This window comes from Oncorhynchus mykiss, chromosome 12 (genome assembly GCF_013265735.2).
Source record: "Oncorhynchus mykiss isolate Arlee chromosome 12, USDA_OmykA_1.1, whole genome shotgun sequence".
In the NCBI taxonomy this organism is placed as follows: Eukaryota; Metazoa; Chordata; class Actinopteri; order Salmoniformes; family Salmonidae; genus Oncorhynchus; species Oncorhynchus mykiss.
The window spans coordinates 31,831,054-31,846,189 of record NC_048576.1 but is presented as its reverse complement, the minus strand read 5'-3'; the positions used below and the strand labels follow the sequence as shown (position 1 = coordinate 31,846,189).

Genomic DNA, 15,136 nt, shown 5'->3' with positions numbered 1-15,136 from the left:
CCTATGATAAAAATGACAGACCTCTACATGCTTTGTAAGTAGGAAAACCTGCAAAACTGGCAGTGTATCAAATACTTGTTCTCCCCACTGTAAGTCATTCTACTTCTACTCATTCTACTCAAACTACTTACGAAAATAAAATTGGTTTTGCATTGTTGAAAATCCAATAACAAGGTGTGGAGACCAAAATTATTCCAATTTCAATGTATTTAAGAAGAAAGAAACAGTTTGTCCACAACTGTATCTAATCTTATATCATTTTTTTAAGCAAGAAGAGGTCTTTTGATTGGTATAGTTAATGACAACAGTTATTGTTGTATTTCTTACAAGTCTCAGATTAGTAATGGGGGTTAGTTGTAAGGGGGTTGGTTTTAATGCAGTGTACCTATAATTGTATGGTATTTGATATGGTATTTAAACACTTGATGTCACTTCTTCACATCAAGTATCCATCCCAGGTCAAACAAAAACAGAAAAAAGTAAAGTTCATACTTTTGAATGCTATTATAAAACATTCATTTTAGTTACTCCATTTTGGTCAATATGGCATGACTGAAAGATCAAATGAAAATAGATTTTGTACATTTTGTGTATTTTCATAAAAAAATCTGTTTCAAATCATGTATGTCCTAGAAACGTAGTTGCAGTGTGTAATGGCAACTGAGAAATGTATGTTGTTTGTAAAAAATAAATAAAAATTCATCAAACTACATAACTACAGTACATCATACATAAGCAAAACATGTTACATTTAGACCCGGTCTCCCTTACACAGTAAAGGCCTGTGATTTACTCCCAGCGGCCAATAATTACTGCTGTCTTGTCACCTGTCAAATTGAATGGACTGGGAGAGTCAGAGGCTCAAGTCTCTCCATGCTCTCTCTATAACCGCAGCAGCAAATCTGATGTGCTCTTAAAGACATAAATCACATACAACTTGTGAAGAGAGGCCTAGCTTGCTGCTCACTACTTCGAGCTGCATGAGTTATGACTCCATGTTGCAAGTAGGCAGTTGGACACTTCAAACACTTTCAATTACAAATGTATGTAAAGGAGTATTGTGGTGTATCACCAGGGTAATTGTAGGTGTGTGGTGTTACTGTGTGGACAATATGGTTGCCTTAAACAGACAATTGGATCAGCAGTGGTCTATAGAATCAGCCAATCACAGGGAGAGCAGGACACATACAGTAGGCTGGGAACTATTGGCGGCTTAAATCAAAGTAAGTAATATTGCATGGCAAAGTCTGCATTCAGCTTTCTACAATCTTTAGTGAAAGTTTACACACCCCTTGCACTGTCTTCACTTTTTGTTGCCTTCAAATTGTATCTAAAAAGGGATTACTTTGGATGTGTTTCCTTCCGATCTACACAACCTACTCAATATTTTCGAAGTGAAAGAAAAATTATCAAAGATTTTCCAAACGAATAAACATTTTAACGTGAAGTTTTATTGATTGCGTATGTCTTCACACCCCAGAGTTATTACTTGGTGGATACACAGTTGGCAGCGTTTACACCTGTGAATAATTTTAAATAAGATTCTACCAACTTTGCACAACTCTTAGGGCAACATATATTACCGCTTTTTATCCACAATTTCGTAGTATCCAATTGGTAGTTACAGTTTTATCTCATCGCTGCAACTCCCGTATGGACTCTGGAGAGAAGATCGAGAGCCGTGCATCCTCCGAAACACAACCCAACCAAGCCGCACTGCTTCTTAACACAATGCCCATTTAACCCAGCCGCACCAATGTGCCGGAGGAAACACCATACACCTGGCAACTGTGTCAGTGTGCACTGCGCCTGGCCCACCACAGGAGTCTCTAGTGCGTGATGAGACAAGGACATCCCTGCCGGCCAAACACATAAATGTAGGTCGCTCTTGTGCAAAGCTCTCCTCCTATCCAAGTATATGCGCAAAGCGTACTGGACACAAACGGTGTAGCCCCTCCTCTTCAATAGAAGGGAAAGGCGGTGGGTTGAAAGCCACAAGCTCCAAGTCAAGACAATTCTAATTGCCGCTAACCTTAGGCATAAAGGTGGGGTTGGGCAACAAGGTATCCTTGGAAAAGCCCCAGGCAAACTGTAGACCCGAACGAACAGTGCATGTAGCTCACTCACTCGATTTATGAATGTAAGGGTGACCAGTAAAGCATGTAAGGGTGACCAGTAAAGCGACCTTAAAGGAGAGATATTATATCTCCAAACTTTCCAGCAGCTCAAAAGGCTGCTGTGAAATAGCCTCACGCACAATAGACAAATCCCATGATGGAAATTAAGGCTTAAGAACTGGACATAAGCGATGTGCCCCCTTCATGAAACATACATAAAAGTGGAGTTTTCCCATCGTGCTCGTGTTGGAGCCTATATTACAGGCCAAGATAGCAGCTAGATAGACCTTAACAGTGGAGAAAGCCTTCCCTCTGTTCAAAAAGTCCTGCAGGAAGCATACAACCTTGAATACAGAGCATTGGTAAGGAATTATTTGTTTTTGGTCACATCGCTTCTCAAAAACCCACCACTTATTTCCATTCAGTGATCCTGTAGAAGGGGCCCTAGCACTCTATATAGTAACAATGACTCCGAGAGGCAGGCCTGTCGCATCCAGATTTAACCTCTCACGGGCCAGGCCCAGAAGGAAAATCTATAAGTTCACTTCGGTCAGCAGATCACTGCCTAGCAGCAAGGCTTGTTGTATAGTCTTGAACGTGACAGAGTGCCCCCTGTTTACAGGGAGAGGCACTGTCGGAACGACGCGATGCGGTCTTCTGAGAGTGTTACCTTATAAGAGAGAGAATCTAGCCTTATGCCTAGGTATTCTATTGGCACCAAACAGTTATTTTTCTGATTGATCTTGAACCTTAGCTCAGAGAAGTGGGTTACAAGGGAAGTTGTGTCTGGTACCACTTGTTCTCGGGATGGGGAGCAAAGTGTCTATGTAGGCGGAGACCTCGAACCCACCTGCTGAACAGGTGAATCAGTCGCCTCCACGAATAGAGCGAGACGGCACATTGAACATAAGCATATGGAACGTGAACTTCGTCAGATAATGTTGAAGACCCTTAAGAGATGAAGGAAGAAAAGCGGTGATGCTAATTCATACCTGAAGCAGGTGAAGTGGTGAACTTAACTCTTACCTGAACCTTATGGTAAAGTCACCCAACACAAAAGACGAGAACTGATAACCCTGCGCATGAACAGTAAACAGGAAAACAGATCAAGTCATGCTGAAGAAAGCGAAGTAGAACTCTTCTGTGAGGAAGGGAAGTGAGAATGATCAAAAGCCAACTGGCATTTACTCCTGAGGTGTTGAACTGTTACACCCTCTATAACCACTGTTGTTATTATTTGACCGTGTTGGTCATCTATGAACGTTTGAATGTCTGTAACGACTTTCCTTAGAAGAAGGTGAAGACCAAGGGGCAGCGTGGTACATGTTTACATTATTTATTCTGACTGAATACAAAATAACAAAAATAATAGCCGAAACAGTTCTGACAGGTGCAACAAACATTTAACAGAAAATAACTACCCACAACTAACAGTGGGAAAACAGGCTACCTAAGTATGGTTCTCAATCAGAGACAACGAAAGACAGCTGTCCCTGATTGAGAACCATACCCGGCCAATACATAGAAATACACAACCTAGACATACAAACATAGAATGCCCACCCACATCACACCCTGACCAAACAAAAAAATAGAAACATACAAAGCAATCTACGGTCAGGGCGTGACAATGTCTTGAAGAACAATTTGACCTTATTGGCCATGTACTCTTATAATCTCCACCCGGCACAGCTAGAAGATGACTGGTCACCCCTTGGAGCCTGGCTCCTCTCTAGGGATTTTTTCCTAGACACTGTGCTTCTGCATCTGCATGGCCCTGCTCTTTGGAGTTTTAGGCTGGGTATTTGTATAGAACTCTGTGACATCTGCTGATGTAAGAAGGGCTTTATTGAAATAAATGAAATGTTGTGTCATTTTCTCACTGAAAAATAAAACTCTGTCTCAGGGTTAGATTTTCAGAAGATAATGGCAGGTTTTCCTTTAACTTTTAACCTGGGCTTTGCTCATGGATTGTGGAGTTCGTCAGGATCAAAATAAATATGAAATGAGTAAAGCCCAGGTAAATAGTTAGAGCAAAGAAAACCTGCATCAGTCTTCTGAAAACCTCATTCTTGGATAGTTGTATTTTTCAGTGGAACAATTACGCACATTTTAATGACAAAGATACACAAGAATCAAACAAATGTATTTTTAATCAATCAAATTCATTTAAAAAAGCCCTTTTCATATATATTTTTGTGATATCAAATTGGTAGTTACAGTCTAGCCCCATCGCTGCAACTCCAGTACAGGACTCAGGAGAGGCGAAGGTCGAGAGCCACCTGTCCTCCGAAACATGACCTCGCCAAGCTGCACTGCTTTTTGACACACTCCTCGCTTAACCCGAAAGCCAGCTGCACCAATGTGTCAGAGGAAACACCACACAGCTGGCACCCGGCCCGCCACAGGAGTCTCTAGTGCACGATGGGACAAGGAGATCCCTGCCGGCCAAGCTCTCCTCTAACCCGGACGACGCTGGGCCAATTGTGCACTGCCTCATGGGTCTCCCGGTTGTGGCCAACTGTGACACAGCCTGGGATCGAACCCAGGTCTGTAGTGACACCTCTACCACTGTGATGCAGTGCCTTAGACCGCTGCACCAAGCCTTATAAAGTCCTTTTTACCAAACAAGTATGTTACCATGCACCACTGATCCACAGTTGTGATTGGAAAGGACTTTGTAATTGTGCTAATGGTTGACTTCTCTCAGCTGCGACATATACCTCAAAACGAAGAGGGCAGGAAGAAAGCAATGTTTATCACCGACCTCCAGTTCTCCGTGTGAGGGCCTATCCTTAAGTTACCCAACACACACATTTGGCCAGGAGCCTTTGAAGCCTTAAAAGGTCAGGCCAATCACCTTTCACTGTGTCCACCAAAGCAACCAACACAAAGGTCAATCCTGTATATGCAGGGCTTTCCCCAACTCTAAAACATTCACCCCACACGGTTTAAACTACTGGGGGACATAATTATGTGCTCAGCTGGTCATATTCAGATAATAGTAGCTTATTGTGCCAGGTTGACCTATGAGAAAAGCTAGCAGCTAGCCATTTTAGACCACAGGTCTAAACCTCAGGTATAAGCAAAAGTTTGTGAGTATGGCCCCCTGTTGTTTTCTCTGATGAAGTGAATTAAGCACTTTTACAATTTGCTCTTTTCAATCTGTTCAATTGACATCTGATGCAGATAATCTAAATCCTTCAGAATATCGTCATCTGTATCTGTACCTGATTTGACGCATGATCAACTCCATCTTGACACAAAACACAAACTGAAACTTCCATCCAACCAGTTTGGACTAGGCCTGTCTATATACTAAAATAACAAACAAACAAAATTATTACCATAGAGAAGTCGAGTCGATGGCCCCAACCCAGCCCAGTCAGCCAAGTCTGCCCTAATTTTCCTTTGCTTTGATGTCCAGGCCGTGCTGTGTTCCTGTCCTCAGGTGCTGCCCAAGCCTGATTTATGAGGATAGGGTTCCACAGGAGCCCCCCTAAATTACATGTCTCTTAAACATAGAGCAGATAGAGAGAAGGAGAGAGAGGGGGATTGCCACTTTGGATAGCTAATTGTATGGACAATTCTAACCCAAAGTAGATAAGAGAATTCCTCTTTCCTCCTTCCCTCCCTCCTTCTCCCACATTGGTAAGACGAGGGGAAACTAGCACAACGCAGATTAGGCTGCTATCTGATAAACACAGTTTGTCACGGTCGTCCAGTGACTGATATTCATGGGACTCTCCAATTAAGATAAATATCAGAAAAATTTGCACCAGAATAAATAGCACCAGTAGAAGCAACGTGACTAGTAGGCTGCAAAATAATAGGTATTTGAGAGGAAATAAATGAGTTGTGGATTTACATTGAAGCAAGCTTCATACATTGGAGCACCCGCTCAGAGCCGAAGTGATCTATCAATGGCATAGATACGGTATGATCCAAAAATAATGAATAGGCAGAAGTCAAGAAAAAGTCAATTGTCTTGCCAAAAAGGCTGTGGAAGTGTTGAAACACTTAGAGATCCTCTAAGGGGTGAGAGGGAGTGTCTGTGGAGGAGGAGGAGGTGACAGCCCATTTGCCTTGAGGGCGCCCATAAACCAGGTAGAGAGAGAGAGCGCACCATTCCTCATAGGTGACTGAACCATGTGACTGGAGGAGAAGGGCTGGCTTTAAAATTCAGGCATTGGCCATCCCGCAGAGGCAGAGGTAATCACAGGGCGCCAGAGGAGTCGGAGACCAGGGCTGTCGGGACACAATACCCAACAACGTCCCAACTGACTGCCCCGTGAAAGACACAGCGGGACACAGCACCCAACACCAACCCAGCCGGCAGCTCCGTGAAAGACGGCGCGGGTCACAACACCCAAAACCAACCCGACCGGTAGCCCCGTGGAACAAGCCACGGATCTACAGCAGAGGAGGTCCTGGCATAGCGACGGCAGCTATAGGAACACACCAGGTACAAGGCATCTAATCTACCTCATAGCCTCCTCTACACAAGAAGAACTACACAAAGCTACAGACAGCGGCTACAGAGAAACAACTAAGTAGACAGCGGCTACAGAACAACTACAACAACAGCCAGTGGTGATGAGCTGCAGCAGTCTGGCAAGGTTAGAGGAATTTTCAGAGGAGGAGCTGGAGCTGAGCATGCTAGGTCAGGGAGAGAATGATGAGGTGAGCGACGACAGCCCCGTGGGCCCCTTGCAGGACAGCGAGGGCTCGGCCAGCAGCCCTCCCAGCGATGACACTGAGGGGGGCCAGTCCAAGAAGCGTAGCCGCCCGGTCCGCTCCAAGGCCCGCCGTGTGGCCGCCAACGTACGTGAACGCAAACGCATCCTGGACTACAACCAGGCCTTCAACGCTCTGCGTGTGGCACTCAACCACGACCTCAGCGGCAAGCGGCTCTCCAAGATTTCCACCCTGCAGAGGGCCATCAACCGCATCTCAGCCCTCTCTGTCTTCCTCAGCTCCAACCCCCTCAGTAAGCCTTGCTCCCACCGGGAGTGCCACAGGCCAGCTGGGAGGTCATTGGCGGTGGGAACGGTGGGGACGTCACGGCTGGACCCGCCCAGGGTGACAGTTGCTCATCGCCTGGAGTCCCAGAACTACGTCTCCTGTAACCACACATCACTCCCCCATCAGATCCAGCCTCAGCAGGGAACCCACCCTCACAGGCTGCCAACAGAGACACACCTCTACATTGACAGCTTGGGCTCCTCATGCCCCCCCTCGCCAGACTACCCCTGCTATCCTGCCAAGGGCCAGTTGTACCCCTCACGCGGACACTGTGGGACAGGGAACCCCTTGGAGCAGCCACCAAGCCCTATTAGGTACACCCAGGTGGGCGAAGGGCTGGGGTACCAGACTAGGGGGTGGGCCTCCTGCGCCCAGGGCTACATTGATGCCTTTATGGAGTCGTCTCCAGCCCTGGGCCTCCCCTGGCAGGTGAGCCACATCCAGGAGACAGCAGGCCCCCAGCACAGCCTGCCCCTACTCTGACACTAGGACCAGAGAAGTTATAGCCTAGGTATCCACCACAGTGGCCCCTGGAGTCTAGGGAATAGACCAGCCAACTGTCCTAATGATCTCAGGGAAAAATATGAAAAAGTGAGCTTCGTGTGCTCTCACTGTTGCAATGGATTCAGTATTACGGTGCAACTCTCTAAAGACACTGAATTAGTTTCAAGTTTTAATGTCAAAGTGAAATGCCTTTCTAAACCCAACAATGCAGTAATCAATAACAATGTAAAACTAAAAATAACATAAGGTAGAACAAAAGCACAAGAGAAATAAAAATAAGAAGAACATGAGAAAGTAAGTAAGCACACTATATACAGGGTCAGTCAGTTCCAGTACCATATTTACAATGTGCAGGGATACTGGATGTGTTATCTAACAATGTAAATATGATTGTCATATCCTGAATAGAATGGCAATGTATATTTCTGGATGTTTTAAACATGACCATTCAAGCCAATTCATGTTATTCTTATAGAGTAAAACTTTCAATTGCTCAAAACACACACCTCACTTGTCCAAAGTGTTGAGAGTCTGAATGTATTGCAGCAATCCTCTTTACAAACCCAACGAACAAACTTCTTGTAGTTTTTATATTGCATTATTGTATTAATGTATGTGAATGCTACAGTTTGTATTCTCATTTTTAAAAATGTAATAATAAAACCTTTAAAAAAATGACTCACGAGTTTGTGCAGTTTATATGAAAGCTTGCATGTGTGTGTGTGTGTGTGTGTGTGTGTGTGTGTGTGTGTGTGTGTGTGTGAGTGTGTGCATGTGTTCATTTTTGCCTTGAGGTCTGTACTATTTAGCCTCTATCTTCCAGGGTCTCAGTTGACAAGGGTCCCTATCCTAGCTGAGGAATGGGTTTGCTTGCCCATTCTTGTCATATTTCTAAGAAAAGAGAAGCCAAGGTTCTTTTTACATGCAAAATAAAAGGCAATAATGGACCAATAGCCAGTGGTGCAACATCACCTCTTCTGTTCCCAGTGTGGAATCATTGAGGAATGTTGGGACTAAAGAATGTGTTTGTTGAATTATTTGGTGTGTGCATGTGCGTATGTACTGTATATGTTCATGTGCGTATGTCTACGAGTGATGCCTATGTTCTTTCTACACTTCCAAATAAACTTAACCAAATACAACAACTATGCAATATTACAGTGGTCCACATTACTTACTTTATTTAACTTGGCAAATCAGTTAAGAACATATGCTTATTTACAATGATGGCCTAGGAACAGTGGGTTAACTGCCTTGTTCAGGGGCAGAACGACAGATTTTTACTTTGTCAGCTCGGGGATTTGATCTAGCAACATTTTAGTTACTGGTCCAATGCTCTAACCACTAGGCTACCTGCCGCCCACTATTACTAACCCTCCCTATCCTACCATCCAACCTGCACCTGCACACACAAGAGCTTCCCACTCCCCTCTCCTGCTACAGTATGTCATGGAAACAGCTTTAATATTAGACTATAGGACTGAGGCCACAGACAGATTTATGAAGGCTCAGGAAGGAAGCCCATGCCCCGTCATCAGAGCGGTGAAATCCCCTGGCTGAGGGGCTGCTCTGGCCCGCGGGTGTGATAGTGAGTGTGTGTGTGTGTGTGTGTGTGTGTGTGTGTGTGTGTGTGTGTGTGTGTGTGTGTGTGTGTGTGTGTGTGTGTGTGTGTGTGAAGGGGTGTGTTAGAACACTGTTTGAACACCATGGAGGTCTGCCAGGATGGGCCTTGGTCTGCCACTGAAAGGAACTGGCCTGAGGACAGCTACTGTACAATAGACTTATTGGAGAGCCTGTAAGTAAGTGTGTGTGTGTGTGTGTGTGTGTGTGTGTGTGTGTGTGTGTGTGTGTGTGTGTGTGTGTGTGTGTGTGTGTGTGTGTGTGTGTGTGTGTGTGTGTGTGTGTGTGTGTGTATGTGTGTGTGTGTGTGTGTGTGTGTGTGTGTGTGTGTCTTTAAAAGGGTGTCGAGTGGATAGAGGTGCTCCTTCATTCACAGACGTGAATCACTGTAAAACTTTGACTCACCAGTTCAATCTCATCATAGACACATTTGAGTGACAGATGCGGTGACGGCATGTCTTCCCGCTTACTGTGGCAAAAAGCCAAGCCAACCCTGGCTACCTGTTTACATGCTGTTCTATGTAAGTCCCTGTATATCATTGGGTGAAAGTGTCTCCACTGTCCACCATGTACTGCACCATAACACCCATACATGTATTCATTTCTCTCTATTGCAAAATACTCAATCCCAACCTAATATCATGTAGGGTATTATGGTGCAGTTCATGGTGGACAGTAGATCAACTTTCACCCAAATATATACTGTACCAATTTGTGATCTTCATGAAATTAGATTAATAAGACAGTATAACATATATCAATAGTGTTTCATATCATTGTCTAAGATGACATACAGTACACTGAGTATAACAAACATTAGGAACACTTTCCTAATATTGAGTTGTACCCCCCCCGGATGGAATCCCCGAGCTGCCCCTGAACAAGGCAGCTCCCACTGTTCTCTGGTAGGCCGTCATTGTAAATAAGAATTTGTTCTTAACTCACTTGCCTAGTTAAATAAAGGTTAAATAAAAAAACAGAACAGCCTCAATCATTGGGGCATGGTGTTGAAAGTGTTCAACAGGGATGCTGGCCCATGTTGACTCCACTGCTTCCCACAGTTATGTCAAGTTGGCTGGATGTCCTTTGGATGGTGGACCATTCTTGATACACACGGGAAACTTTTGAGTGTGAAAAACCCAGCAGCGTTGCAGTTCTTCACTCAAACTGGTGCGCCTGGCACCTACTACCATACCCTGTTCAAAGGCACTTATATATGTTGTCTTGCCCATTCACTCTCTTGAATGGAACACATACAGTACACAATCCATTTCTCAATTGTCTCAAGGCGTAACAATCCTTCTTTAACCTGTCTCCTCCCCTGCATCTACACTGATTGAAGTGGGGTTAACAAATTACATCAATAAGGGATCATAGCTTTCGCCTGGATTCACCTGATCAGTATATGTCATGGAAAGAGCAGGTGTTCTTAATGTTTTGTATACTCTGTGTATATCTCTGTATTATGCATGGGAATACCTGTGAACAGATTTCTAAAATATTAATTTGCTTTTTTTTTACAGTATTTTATGCAAACAATTAAAATATATAATTAATTTTGCTCAGAAAACCAAATAAAATCACCAACTGGCCACATTTGGGCTGTCAGCTGGGGAACCCTGCCCTAAGGTAATAGGCACACTGATTGAGGAGTCTGTATGGGTTGTTTGTGCTGGCATGGTCACTAGAGGGCAGCCTCCATTCAGTTTATGTTCAACAGAGATTTGTTGAGTTAAGGCATTTGTCTCCATCTTCTTTTCAATCTAAATCCCCACAAATGGAAGCTGAAGTTTCAAGCTATTGTAGTGAATTTCTGGAGTAGTCCGTCCGATTGGGACTCGAAACCTGCAACTTTCAGTCCAACAACTTAGCCATTACAGCAAGAGATCTAAACCTCTTCAAAAGCCCACTAGGTCACTGCAGTCTAGAATTTTCTCAGACTTCACGCAGGGAGAGCATAATTTCCAGGCCAGGCTTCTATGTTGTGACTCACCAGAGAGTTTACCTCTGTACCTGAACACGTCAACCCGTCAGCGATGATTCTCTGTCAGACAACTCCTCCTCCATGACGTCCACCGCTACCGTCCAGACGGTATAGAAAACAAGGTAAACGTGTTAGAGAAACAATGCCGGTGTGTACCCTGAGCAGTGTTAGTCACCTGCCTGGCTGCATTTTCACCAAGGAGACAGCCGGAACAACCTTACGCCCTAAACTCACCCCCACAACTAGGGCACTTCAGTTCAGGTACACACACACACATGGCTCACAAACACACACACACACACGCCACACACTGGCCTTCATATTTACAGTAGTGCAGACACCCATGTCACTACGACAGGGTGTCAGGGTAAGGTAGCTTCAGGGCATCTGACATCCTTAGCTTGTTCCCATAACATGTATAAACAACTGATAGCAGCTTACTTTCCCAGGCACAATCACATAAATAAGGCAGTAAATCAAATAAAACTGTAAATGAAATTACATGTCAGGAACACCTCTGCATAGTTTCAACATCTGAGCTCTACCAGAATAATAAACCATGATACTGAATTCCAACTATATATATATCAATGCTTAAGGTTGCTGATTAAGATGGAGAGCTTACTTGACTGTCAATGTGTTCATATAATAATTACAAAATCATATTGTCAGGATTTTTATAACAAAACATGAATATAACTTCTAGATAGTAGTGTAACTGACATGTTACATTAGCTAATGTTTCATCCCCTCTTGACTGAAGTGAATGAACTACAGTACTAGCAGCTAGTTAGCTAGCTAGTAGCTACCACATCCAGTTCATCTCTAACTAGCTATCTGTCAGATAGCAGTATTTAACAGCTGTTTGTGTATGGAAATGTTTTGTAGCCTTTGTGTTGTCTTGTTTCAACAGAAGTACATCTGTGACTCACCACCTGGATTTGGTTTTATGTAGCAAAATTTGATTTTTTTTTATTTTTACATTGTATAAAAGTAGAGACTCAGAGTTACAAAATGGTATATCATAAACATCATTTTTGAGGGAAAATGGGAAAGTAATTCTGCTTTTGAGAAAAGTGCCTTTGAATCATTTTGGTACCTACTGGAGAGCTCTCCTTTGTCTACACCCTCTCTCTCACAACCTCTTAAGCCAGCCCCACCCATCTCTTTAGGGATTCACATGAGGTCATGTGCTTAACAGTGAGTAGTGTAGTAAAGATTAAGACAAAAAGTGGTAGTAGCCTACAGGTAATGTGAAAGAAATGCTATAACCCCCAGCCACATCCAGTGATGTAAAAAGTATTCAATTGTATGAATCATATCAAATTCTTTATATTAAACCAGTCGGCACAAATTCGTTCTCTTTTTTTTTTATTGACGGATAGCAAGGAGCACACTCCAACATTCAGACATAATTTACAAACAAAGCATTTGTGTTAAGTGAGTCTGCCAGATCAGATGCAGTAGGGATGTTCTCTTGACAAGTGTGTGAATTGGAAAAATGTTCTGTCAAAATGTAACGAGTACTTTTGGATGTCAGGGAAAGTGTATGGAGTAAAAAGTACATTATTTATTTCGGAATGTAGTGAAGTAAAAGTAAAAGTTGCCAAAAATATAAATAGTAAAGTAATGTACAGATACCCCGAAAAAATATTTAGGTAAAAATTATTTTAAGTACTACTTAAGTACTTTTGACCACTGCCCAAATGCCTTCACACAAGTATCATACTTTATATACTGTTACACATGCACTTATCACATACGGTAGTATTCCATACATAAGTTAAGTCCATGCAACCTGAGTTTAAACCTGAGTGAGGTGCACATGTACGAAACAGATGCATGCACCATATATTTAGGTGGTGGACACTTGATACGGTCACATGGTATTGTTGTGGTATGTTCCAAAATCATGTTACGACCACACATATCAATATTCATTTTATATATCAATATTTTCATATTGTCTTGCTAAGTGGATGGGTTTCTACAGAAGGTGTAAACGGTACAGCCAAATGGTTACTTGCATAGTAGCAATATCAGAAATAGACTGTCAATATAAAATATTATACAGTATGTACATGAACAATATCAATAGCGATATCAGTGATAGACGAGGTAGTTATAGGCATACAACCAGGGGTAAAGTGACTGAGCAGCAGGAAAAAAGAAATAATAATAGTAACAGCAACGTATGACGTGTGTGTGTTAGGAGAGAGTCATTTGAATAGAGGCATTGCAGATAGTGCTGATGACTGGTCCGTCCGAACCACGCATGAACAAGGAATCTCTATTCGGATAGCCTGTTTCTGTCCTGCCCTTGACTTTGGTGCAGGGCATGTGATGTCCATAGCCTCTTCATCACAAAACTCCCTGATCTTCTCAAAAAGATAAGTTTGTCTAGCTGTGTCCAGTCCAGGTGGTGCTTGTACAGGCAGACCATCTATGGGAGGAAGGATGTCAGCGTTGCGCAGCAGCTGAAACCTGGTCCCGACAGTCCGAACGCTCCTTGGCGACAACACCACCAGGCCACAGAGCATCGAAGCAAAACAGGGAATAACATCACTAACATTGCAATACAAACCTATTGTCATAGCTAAACTTAACCAAAATAGTTAGGTTCAATGTTAACGTTAGCTAGCAAGCCAGCCATCGAACTCGAGCTGGCTAGCTAACAGCAAGCCTTAACTTGCAATGAAAACAAATTTCTGACAAAATTAGATACATATAATATCTGAAACTGTAGCGGGATTCTTACCCGTATACTGTACATGGATGAAAACTTCACTGCAGACTGCATCTCCTTTCATAAAATAAGATGTCCTGTCATTTTGGTTTAGTTTGCACAGCTTGTTTGGCCCGTTGTGTTGATTTCACTGATTTCAAACCTCGGTCAACTTCTTTTGTGATGACAACACTCTTGATATCAATTTCTTCCCCATCACTGTCATCAGAAGAATCCACAATGTCTTCTTCAATTAAAATGTTTTTACCTAAATCAGAAATTTCCTCATCGTCTGATTAATTTTCAGAGTCAGAGAGAGCCAGCATGGCACGATTGTCCTCCAGAATGTAGTCTATCACAACCTTTTCCCACTGACTTTTGTCGATAGCGCCTGATAAATTCAGGGCAGCAATGTTATTGAGAGCAGTAGCAACATATTTGCAATTCTCCATGGCTAATGTTATATCTTTAGAAAAAAACTGCAGTAGAAAGGATTAACTACGCATAACGAGCAGCTCATTTTATGGCTAGCGGGAAGGTTCCCAACTTTTTCTTTGGCTAAACAACTAGGCAACTTTATTCGTGTTTACGAATGGCATAAAAGTTATTAAGGTTAGATGATAGTGCACGTGTTCGAGAAGGCATTTCTGCCCCAAAAAACGCATTTTGATTTAAAAAAAAATAGTTTCACGTTGAAACGGCTCTCCTGTGAAGTCGTGACTTGCGGCATGCGCCTAGTTTCCTGAATTGGGTCACATTTGAAGATGTACCATTGTACCATTAGATTGAGCTAGCCAAAAGTTGGCTAACATTAGCTGTCTAGCTAGTTCACTAACTTATGGTACTATTTTTGCATCAATCACACTAGACCTGAATCAAACGATGAAACCAGTGGGCAAATGATTGAAGGCTGATATTCTGACTTTTTTATTTGTCAGTATAGCAATGTAACGTTATTGATCTGTCAGTTTCCCTAGGTAATTCCCTACTTTTCACACTGACATGGAATAAACAGCTCCACAGGCTTCACTGTCATGGTGCAGTCAATACTCAACACTATGCTCATCATGTCTCAGCAGGATCAGATGATGAAAGGTGTCCCTGCAGGGCCAGACAGCCAGGGAAAGCCAGTCCACATAGCTCAGGTGAATTTGGCAGTGT

The 15,136-nt window shown here is 43.1% G+C and overlaps 1 protein-coding gene across 1 annotated transcript; it reads left to right on the top strand.

Annotated features, from left to right (window-relative positions):
• The first annotated feature begins 6,171 nt into the window (after positions 1–6,171).
• LOC110539140 (class A basic helix-loop-helix protein 9-like) lies at positions 6,172–8,304 on the top strand. Its single transcript, XM_021626107.2, has one exon. The coding sequence runs from the start codon at positions 6,714–6,716 to the stop codon at positions 7,623–7,625; it is 912 nt and encodes a 303-aa protein (XP_021481782.1). The 5' UTR covers positions 6,172–6,713; the 3' UTR covers positions 7,626–8,304.
• The last annotated feature ends 6,832 nt before the right edge of the window (positions 8,305–15,136 follow it).

Bases quoted from the DNA above. Each gene is read 5' to 3' on its own strand.
- LOC110539140 (XM_021626107.2), top strand. From the start codon at position 6,714: ATGAGCTGCAGCAGTCTGGCAAGGTTAGAGGAATTTTCAGAGGAGGAG.